This window comes from Tupaia chinensis, unplaced genomic scaffold, assembly GCF_000334495.1.
Source record: "Tupaia chinensis unplaced genomic scaffold, TupChi_1.0 Scaffold148049_1, whole genome shotgun sequence".
Lineage (NCBI taxonomy): Eukaryota > Metazoa > Chordata > Mammalia > Scandentia > Tupaiidae > Tupaia > Tupaia belangeri.
The window spans coordinates 889,684-900,343 of record NW_006207899.1 but is presented as its reverse complement, the minus strand read 5'-3'; the positions used below and the strand labels follow the sequence as shown (position 1 = coordinate 900,343).

Genomic DNA, 10,660 nt, shown 5'->3' with positions numbered 1-10,660 from the left:
CTGGTTGTCTGGGGAGCCACCGCGCCCTATAGCAAAAACCTCCCCAAAAAAAAAAAAAAAAAATCCTGTAAGGCAAATATTATCAGCCTATTATGAAGAACCTAGTGTGCAGAACAATTAAGTAACTTAAAAGTTAGAACACAGATAATTTTTAAAAATACTAAAACTCACTTTTTTTTACTTTAAAGTTTTTTCTACTACATAAACAACCCCTTACATAATAAGGTTTTAAAATGTTCATACCACAAAGATCACTACAATCAATAAGTATGAAAGCTAAGAATAAGCCTGAGATCCAGCTACAGTGGTGCAGCAACAGCAGAATGTTCTGCACTGTGGGATCCATATGGAAGATCAGAGTTCAGTTCCTGGGTTAACCCCAATAAACGCCATGTGTGAACATATATATCTATGATTCCAGCTGACCGAAAGGCTAGGGGTGGGGATCATGGTATAAGGCCTTGCTGAAGGTGCTGCTTTTTCTCTTTTTCTCTCCCCCTTAATTAATAAAATTTAAGAAAAAAAATTTCAAACAACTGCATTCAATGAACACTTACGAATGTTCATTCAAGAACCACACTGGAAATAGCATAACTTACCATTTCTTAGAGATTAAAGAGACAATGAGCTATTAAAACACTCACCCTGACAATGAGGATCCATTTGATCAATGAAAGGCCAAATCCACAGATAGCGCCATACCTTCCAGCTATGGTATTGGTGATACAGAAGGATAAACAAAATCCAAGCCAGTTGAAAATAAATGCCACTAAAAACAATAGAAACAAGTAATTTTAAAAACCATGATATGGAAATAAATTATCACAGACAATAATAATACCTCATTGAGAAATGGGAAAAGCAGTTCCCTTTCTTTTAACTATACAAATTAAGCTTCCTTTATACACTGCAGCTTCCCTTGTGCAATTACATTAGCTACTTATTACACATCAACAAATGGATTCTTGTCAGTCTGGTCAATAGGATACAATCCCTTAAAAATTATCACCAAGGCCAGCTGGTAGAGTGGTGGTTTAGGTGCCTGGATCCCACATGGCCAACTTCATGGCAAGTCATGATGTCAGTGACTTGAAAAACTGTTTGTGTAGGCATGCATGCCCAATATCCAAAAGGAGAAATGAAAGAGAAAGGATTGTAGCATGACTATGCCCCATGAGGGGTGTTGTCTCTGTCTCTGTCTCTCTCTCCTTCCCTCCCTCCCTCCCCCATGTACGTGCACCCTCTGGTAAATTAAAATAATAATAATAATAATAAAACAGTGGGTCAATCTGCATTTTTTTTTTTGAGAGGTTTTTGCTATAGGGCACGTGTGCTTGCCAAAAAGACAGAGACAGAAAGAGAGAAATCACTCCCCAAGGGGGGATGGCCATGCCATAATCCCTTCTCCTCCATTCTCCCCTTGTGATTTTGGGTACGCACACATGCACACACGCCCAGTGTGAGTTTAAGCCATCAGGTCTGGGACTCAGACCACGGTCGACTACATGGGAGTTCCAGTGACACAGCCATCACGCCAATTCCTGGTCCCTCAATGTGCATTTTTAAACCAGCTAAAAACCAGGTCATGACGTAGTACCCAAATAGTCCTATCTAAGAAGTCCAGCCTAGACAATGAACCAACAAAATTGGCTTTGGAAAAAAAGGTAAAACAAAATAATAAATTTAACACTTCACAAATATTTTATGGGCTTCATAACGTATAGTAAAGTGGAAAATCTTACATGTTCCTTTTCTGGATTCACTTACAATACTTAATTCCATTTAAAAGCTACAGAGGGTCACAGTTTTACATGGACAGAACAAGTCATCAATGTATTGTTTCTAATATGTGTGGTATCCCGATAAGCCCTTTAAGAACTGTAATTTGACATTTATATAGTGTGGACTTAAAAAAATTTACTAAAATATACTCAGTTTCACTAATCATTACGGACTTGCAAATTAAAACTACATGAGATATTTCCATATGCCTATTAGGAAGTCTAAATTTAAAAAATGGAAAAACTGTTAATACTAAAGGCTGGTGAGGATACGCAGCAACAAGAACTCTCATTCACTACTGGTGGGGATGCAAAACAACGCAGCCACTTTGTAAGATAGTTTGGCAATTTCTTACAAAGGAGAATCCACATTTCAAAACCTTCTTCCAATTATTTTTAAAGTTGCAAATGACTTAATTTTTCTCTTTATGTTTCCCTCAAATCTAAAATGTGAATGATGCAGGTGATATATTATTACGTGGCTTACAGACATGACGATTCCCACATGGTACAAATGTCAGTGTTAAGCCTTGGAAAAAGTTTTTCTAACAGCCAAACAGAACTCATGACATTGTTAAAACAATAGAGTTCAAGATCATTTCCACAGACTGTAGGTTAGATAATAAACTAAAGCTTTATTTCTAGTGTTTAACTTATAAATAACTAGATTCTATTCCATTCTCTTAGAAAGGTTTAAAAAAATAAGATTAGAGATAAGCAGGCATTATCACTATAGGAGGCATTTAGCACTAACATTTTAAAGGATTATGAAAAGAAAAAACATTCTAGAAATACACACACTTCTTCCTTTACATTTTCTGAAGAATATGAAATTATCAAATTTAAGCACTAGCTTTTTTTTTTTTCAGATTATTTGAGGTAAGAGATTGAAACACAGACACTGAAAATATGATGACACACATTAAACCAAGAAAAGGATTTAATTAAAATATCTTTATTAATGTTCACTGTAATTTTGTTTGCACAAATTACATAATCTGAGATGCTTTAATGAACCACATTTTTTAAAATCTACCTCTAGATCTTTTTACTATCTACTAGTTTACAAACCATGAATATAGGAAGTTGCAATTTGATAATCAGCCACTAGATGGCAGTGATTACAAACAAATATATGCTTCTCAAAAGCTGTAGGCCTATAGTCCACTGGAAAAACTGTTAGCAGGAAACGACAGATAAATACAATTTTGCTCATAATACTGGCGCAATATCTATAGAATAGGAAGCATAAAAATGTAAGTTGTAGAAATGTAATTGAGTAAAAATTTAAGACAATTTATACTGACTTTATTAAATGCATGTTTATATCATTTAATATACTATCACTGACCAGAGTGACCCAGTGTATCTTAGTTGCATGCATTTACACTCACATTAATGAAATGTTTCCAAATCTAAAAAACAAAGACTACAAAGAAAATACTGGTGTTTTAAGTGAAAAACAAATAATACAAACTAAGAGCCAAATAATCAAATGGGGTAAAAAGAAACATGATTTACACCTAAGAAACAAATATTTATATTATAGGTACTAAAATAAATTTGGATTTTTTTCTAATTATGATTTCTTAAAAGACACCAATATGAAAGGAATTAATGCTTAAACTACCCTTTTTTTTTTTTTTTTAAGCTTCCAGAGGGCGTAAGTGCTGGCCAGAGAAAGACAGGGAGGGGAAAATCACCCCTAATGGGGCATATTCGAACGACAAACCCTCATTCTCCATCCTGTCAGGATTTTGAGCAAGCACACACAGGGTCCCAGAGCGTTTTTCAAGTTGCTGGAGCTAGGAGTTGAACTGTGGTTGGCCAAGAAGGATCCAATTCCCATAATCACTGGGCTACAAGGTCAGCCCTAAGCTACCCTTTCTATAAAAAAAAAATTTGTGGCAAGTTTATCATTACTATACAGAATTATCAGTTGAACTAAAATTAATATAAAAACTGAGTTTTACTGGACTAATTGCACTAAAGTCATTTGTAACCAAAGAGTTCATTTCCTTTTCGTTATACTTAACATATCTAACTAAAAGTCATAATTCAAACCAATCTAAGATTTATTTAACTATTCCATGTATGTTAGCTGGTTGTCAAGTTTAATATGATTTAATAAATCTTAAGAGAAAAAATGTAGCTGCCTGCCCTCCTACCCTCTCCCTATTCTTCAGCAGATTAAAAAAAGGGAAGTAAGAAACTATTTCAAAATGGAGGAAAAAAAATTAATGAACTTCCAGATTCAAAAGTAACTCAATTCATGAAGTATGCATTTTCTATTTCTAAAATTGACTGTGGGGGTCAGCAGGTAGTGTGGTGGTTAAAGGTGCTGGACTGCCACATGGTCGACAGCAGCTTGAGTCCCGGACTGGCTACTTACTCGCTCGCGCACGCGCACGTGCTCTCCCGCCCTCCCCCGGTCTAAATAAAATAAAGTTAAATGAAATAATTTTTTTTTAAGTTGACTGTGCTGCTTTTAATTAGTAACCTATTTCTCCATTTGAACATTGAAATTAACCTTATAATTAAAATGAATTAAATCAGTATTCTAGTCAAGAAAGTATGAAAGCTTTATCATTTCATCAGGTTGAAGGCAGAAATTAACCTCATCACAGTCCTACTTAAATGAATACTGGGTTCCTATGCCTTGTTTTAGCAATTTGAAGTTTACTGGGCATCTTATTATTAAGTGAGCTTACTTTGTGCCAAGTGCTACATTAGAATTTGAAATAATCAAGACTGATCTATAACCCTGTATTACTTCAAAGAGCTTATAATTATTTTATAAATCAAATGTTAGATCAAGAATTTTGCAAGATGTTAAGAAAATGTTACTTCAGTTTCTGAATTTCTTTTTTTGTTTTAGAGAGGTTTTTGCTATGGGGCGCATGCGCTCGCCAGAAAGACAGAGAGACAGAAAGACAGAAAGCGAGAAATCACCCCCTAGGGGAGATGGCCATGCCACAATCCCTTCTCCTCCACTCTCCTCTCACAACACACGCACCCGGTGTGAATTTAAGCCACCAGGTCCGGGACTCGAACCACGGTTGACTACATGGGAGTTCTTCGACATAGCCATTACACTAACTGCTGGTCCCCAGTTCCTGAATTTCTTTCTTTTTTGTTTTTTGGGTTTTTTTTTTTTGTAAGAGAGGTTTCTGCTATAGAGCACATGTGCTTGCCAGAAAGACAGAGGGAGACATACAGAAAACAAGAAATCACCCCCACGAAGGGATGGCCACACGGCAATCCCTTCTCCTCCTTTCTCCTCTCAGGATCTTGGGCATGCACGCACATGCACCCAGGAGTTTCTGAATTTCTAACTACTCACTATTCCCCCAGTGTATACTTTCACATCTTTGTGTCTCAAGTGACATTGTTTCAGTTACCCAGAAAATCCCCTTTTCAGCCCTTCTTCTGGCTTACAGACACTCAAATAGCAGTCCTCTGCCCCCAAAGCAGAATTTACAGTTCTATTCTATATGCTCCTACAGCAGGGCATCAACATGACTAACACTTTTCTTGTAAAATATTTAGCCTAAATATACCTACACACTTACAGACCTTTATACTGTCAGCCTCTAGCATAATGCCCACAATGCGTAATTATAAGTGTCTAATATATTCCAGAGTTTGTGTTATAAGATATGATAAAATATGGTCACAGTATTCGTGAGTTCAATGCCCAAAACAATCTCCATTTTAAATAAAGATACACACATGTTACTCATATTTGCTGTTCTTCACTATGTTTCTCCAATACACAATCAATATATGAAAAAAATAGTTTGGAAAGATCACTTACTGAAAAATGCCAGCATGAAAATGCCATCATTACCCACTCGAAGTTGATCTGCATCATTGAAATCATCTCTTGGTGGACACTCTTCCTCCTGAATCTCCAAAACACAGAATATTAAAATAAGTCACTTATTTTAATTGAAATGAAGTTGAAATAATGTCAACTTCATCATGAGTTAAATATAAAAATAAGAATTTGTATTAAACCTAATGTCAAGTTGGTAAATAGACAAAATGAGATTAAAAAGTACAATGTCTGGCACAGAATAATTGATCAATAAACATTAGATGCATTACTTGTTCATGGATACTGTTGAAAATAGTAACTTTATTTTTTATTTTTTATTCTTGTTGTAGGGCAAGTGCACTTACTGGAGAGAGAAAGGGGGAAGGAGAGAGAAATCAACCCCCAGAGAGCTGGCCACACTGCAATTCCCTCTCCCTCAGTCTCCTCTGGGATTTTGAGCACTCATGCATATGTGCCATAGTGTTTTTCAAGCTTTTGGGTCTGGGACTCCAACCACAAAGTTAGTCGTGTGGATCTAGTCACCTTAATCACCATGTCACAGATTGGCCTAGAAAGAGTAATTTTAATGAATAAACATAAAAAAGTTAAAAGCTGTATGATATCAAAGTCATTAAACATGGTATTAAGAAGAGAGAAATGACATTGCTTCATGCGTATCAAATGGGGAAAGAGGAACTCTGATAATCAGTGTTAAAGCGTAAACTATCAGGAACCAGCAGTTAGCGTAATGGCTATGTTGCTGGACTCCCACGCAGTCAACCGCGGTTCACGTCCCAGACCCGGTGGCTTAAAACTCACGCCGGGCGTGTGTGCGTGCGTGCCCAAGATCCCGAGAAGAGAATGGAGGAGAAGGGATTGCAGCGTGACCATCCCCCCTGGGGGGTGATTTCTCACTTTCTGTCTCGTCTCTCTCTTTGTCTGTCTGGCGAGCGCACGTGCCCTATAGCAAAAAAAAACTCTCAAAAAAAAAAAAAAAAAAAGCATAAACTATCCAAACTCTAATAGTTGGCAGCTCAGCATTCTTTATCAAAAATAAAAATGTACTGGCCCATAGCACAAGCAGTATACAAATGGTTGCGTGTTGTCCATTGATAGCCAGACCCCACATGGTTGACTACAGCTCAAGTCCTGGCCCCAGTGGCTGGAAAAAAGCAGTGAGGGTGTGTGTGTGTGTGTGTGTGTGTGTGTGTGTGTGTGTGTGTGTGTGTGTGTGTGTGTGTGTGTATGTGTGTGTGTACCCAAAATCCCGACAAGAAGAAGAAATGGAGGAAAAATTATTACTGCGTGATCCTACCCCAGTGGAAAGTGCTTTCTCTCACTGCTCTCTAGCAATAAAAATACATTTGTTTCGGTTTTTTTTTAATTTTTAAATTAAAAAATAAAATTTACTATACCACAGGGCTGGCAGGTGGCATGGTAGTTAAAGGCTCTGGACTCCCACATGGCTGACCATAGTTCAAGGGTCAAGTTGGATGGTGCACTTAAAACCCCTGTGTTGAGCGAGGGACCTGGTGGGAAAAGCGCAGGTGGGGCAGGTCCAAGAGGAGGTCCCAAAGGTGGGGACATCATGCCAGGATGAAGTGAAGGGACACCTGGAGGTGCAAGGGGAGGTAACCTTGGTGGGGGTCCTCAAGGAGCAGGGCCTGGAGATGGATCTGGGAGAGGGCCAGGAGGCCAGCCTGGTGGTGATTCCTGGAAGCCAAAGTCAGGGTAAAGGTCCTTGGAGCTCTGGCATTCCAGGTGGTCTCCTATGGGAGGCCCACGAGGAAGGCCTGTGGGTGGCCCAGGAGTTTGTAGAGGTGGGGCAGAAAGAGGACCAAGAGGAGGGGTCCTGGCGTGGGAGGTGCCTATAGCTGAGAAGGAGGAACAGACTTGGAGGTGCCTGCTGCTGTGAAGAAGCAGTGGGTGTGCCATCAGAATGAGATTCCTTTCATGCTGTTTTTGTGACTGCTTTTCTGCTTCAGAATCATCTGAATCATCATCTGAAAATTCCTCTACTTCTCGTCCCTCCTCTGGGATTTCCTTACCTGCCATGCAAAGTATCATGGCTTGAAGAGGAGTCAACTCCTTCATGTTCTTCTACTTCCTTGATTTTCCAGGCACATCTGCAAATTGGACGCTCAGACCTGACTTTTTCCCTCCATTGTGGTCTCTCTCTATCATCCCGATGCACAAATTCATCCCCCTCAGTTTCTCCATCTGATCTTCCAGTACACCGTCATCATGTTTACCTTGATCAATGTCCTCTGGATAGCCATCATCTTCACTGGTGCAGGAATGTCATCGTCGTGACCCTGCTGAGCAAGTTCAGGACTATATAACATGTCTCTGTCTCGCCTACGAGGAGGAAGATCTAGGGCAAAGCCCACTTTATGGCCATACATCTGCAAAACCTGAAGAGGAGGTGGTTTCTGCCAGGAGGCAAAGATGGAACACCATGTCCAAGAAGAGGATGTGTTGAAACTATCCAAGCTGGAGGTCCATACACTGAGGTTTTCTTAAGGGTGGAGGTTGGCCAGGCCCCAGGAAGTGGAGTGTCCTGGATCAAGATGTTGGAAGGAGTATATGGCGTTTCTGGCAAAGGAATACTCTCCACGGCTGCATGGAGAGCGTCTTGACAGCATCCAATACTGGCTAAGTTGAGCCCTCTTCCGTTCATATCCTACTTCTAGCTTTCGCAATTCCTTATACATATCTGGATTCTCTTTTTCATAGAGTCGTAGCATATGTTCAAACGTTTTACACAGCTTCTTACTCTTGTCTTTCAGTACTTTCTCATTTAATTGTGGTTGAACTGGGCTAAACTACATTTCATTCCATTTTTCCATGTCCTGAATAATCTGTTTGGGATTCTTCATCTTCAAAACTGTAGCTCGTACCCCATCATCTGTTATGTTTTATTCTTTTTAAATTCCCTCTTTCAGGCTTCCTTTTGAGATTGGTCTGTGGGATTCATAAATTTCCCGCTCTTGCTGGATGATGCTGATCTCCATCCCATATTGATAATATATATGGTTCTCTCATTCATTAAAAAAATAAATAAAAATACTTCAGTTGGTCTTCCAAGTTTGCAAGAGGTGGTGATGGGTTGATTCCCAATCTCTTTTACTTCGTGGGAGGCCTTCACCTCAGTCTCTCAGTCAATCATTCAGCCACCACCATCTTGAAACCTCACCAAGTGCTAATTCTTATGTCAAAAGACAAGTCACTAAAACAATTTAAGACATATTACAAAAAATTAACAGTACTTACAACAAGATTATAGATGAGCCTACGTAGTAAACAAGTCATGTTGTAAAAGCTTTGTAAATATTAAGTGAATGATTTCTAATTTAAATATTTTTTAAGAATTATTTTATTTAACGTTATTTATTTATTTACTTATTTTAATTTGACCAGAGAAGGACAGAGCAAGAGAGAGAGAGAAAGTGAGAAAGCAACCCACTAGGTCTGGGACTCAAACCGCAGTCAGCCATGTGGGAGTTTAAACCACCACACCACCTGCTGGCCCCTCTTATTTAAATAGTTTTTATATAAGTATTTAAAAATAAGGAGATATGGGGCCAGTAGGTAGCATGGTGGTTAAGGTGCTGAATTCCCAATGGCTGAAAACTGTTCAAGACTTGGACATGGCAGCTTAAAAATTCCTATAGGGAGTGTGTACATGTATGTCCAAAATCCCAAGTTGAAGATGGAGAAGAGATTGTGGCATGGTCATACTCCCTGGGGGCTGCTTTCTCACTCTCCTTTTCTCTGTCTCTCTAGAGATAGCATATGTACTATAGTAAAAGAACCTTCAAAATAATAAAAAAAGGAAAAGACCATTCTATTTGCAGGGCTTTTTTGTTTTGTTTTTAAGATTTATTTATTTATGTAATTTTATGTATGTATTTATGTATATACATTTTTGTAAAAGCAAATCAAACACCTTAAATCAGGATTGATCCCAGCCCTCCCAGGCCAGCTCTTCTAGGGTCAGGGAGGAAGTCATTTTGTTTTGTTGTTTTTTAATCACCATGCAGGTTATATGTTCTTCTGGTGGAATGACTAGAGCCCCCCACCAGTGACTTGCCTACAGAATACAGAGCTGGCTCCTGGAAACATTAATAGACTCTTTGACTTCTGCTCATTGGTCGAGCCTTTGCCCAGCTCCTTCCTAGCCCTACTCAAAGCAGATCCAAAGTAAACAAAGCACTAGCAAAAACCCTAGTTACTACTTCTCAACTCTCCTAGATAAGAGGAATCTTCTATCACCTGGACTGAGAACCCACACCCTAAAGACGCATTCTCGTAGAGTGTATGGTGGGAGTATGTGCAGGTGATAAAATGGCTTGAATGAAAATAAGAGCCACTGGTTCCCATCTGCAGCTTCAACTTCCAGTGCCTTCAGCTGTGGACATGTGCAGAAGAGAAGGGAAGAGTGATGGGAAGGGCAAGGAAGGGGCTCCTTGCGACAGTAGTCTGCCCGCTTGGCTTCACTTCTTGCCCTTGCCCTTGGACAGTCATGGACTTACATAGCTTCACACAATCTCTTCATTCGCCAAGAACTATATAGGCTTGATAGACTTCAAGTTCTTGTCCAATTCATAGACAATGGAGATACCAGTCTGGAGGTTCAGTTCCATGATAGTCTCCAGGAGATCCTCCAGATGCTTGAAATTTCCTGAAGGTTACTGCCATGGGCTCAATTAGTACCCATTTCCCCTCTTAGATCTGGGAAACTATTTCATCATTCCGAAAGGTCAAAGCTCTGGCAACTAATAGGAAGGCAGCTGACCTTCAGTGAAGTCTGCAAATCTGCAATCCTTACTGATGCTGCTGCAGGAGGGACAGTAAGGCTCCATTGGGTTCGTGGGACAGCACAGAGGCACCTCCATATCCTTCCCTGGACCTCACCATGCTTGAAGACTGTTTCTCCTTTATTAAGGCCAGTGAAATCCCGTAATTCCATTCACTGAGGTGCCAAGTCCTCACTACTGGCAGTCGCATCTGGTCAGTGGCATCCAGTGCATTCTGAAAGGTCCAGATCACACTCTTT

General features: G+C 39.4%; 1 protein-coding gene and 2 pseudogenes across 3 annotated transcripts in view; all 3 read right to left on the bottom strand.

Annotated features, from left to right (window-relative positions):
* Window positions 1–10,660, bottom strand: part of NDFIP2 (Nedd4 family interacting protein 2) — a 113,209-nt gene that overhangs the window by 12,861 nt on the left and 89,688 nt on the right. For 2 of the 3 annotated variants that reach the window (XM_014584866.1, XM_027768930.1), the window contains exons 6-7: window positions 5,599–5,692; window positions 645–769 (exon numbers count right to left, since the gene is read on the bottom strand). In XM_014584866.1, the coding sequence (XP_014440352.1) occupies window positions 645–769; window positions 5,599–5,692 (219 nt within the window). The remainder of the gene's footprint in view (window positions 1–644; window positions 770–5,598; window positions 5,693–10,660) is intronic. The other variant, XM_027768931.1, reaches the window with a different exon arrangement.
* Window positions 7,054–8,927, bottom strand: LOC102489120 (WW domain-binding protein 11 pseudogene; annotated as a pseudogene).
* Window positions 10,143–10,660, bottom strand: part of LOC102488700 (phosphoglycerate mutase 1-like) — a 2,326-nt pseudogene continuing 1,808 nt past the window's right edge.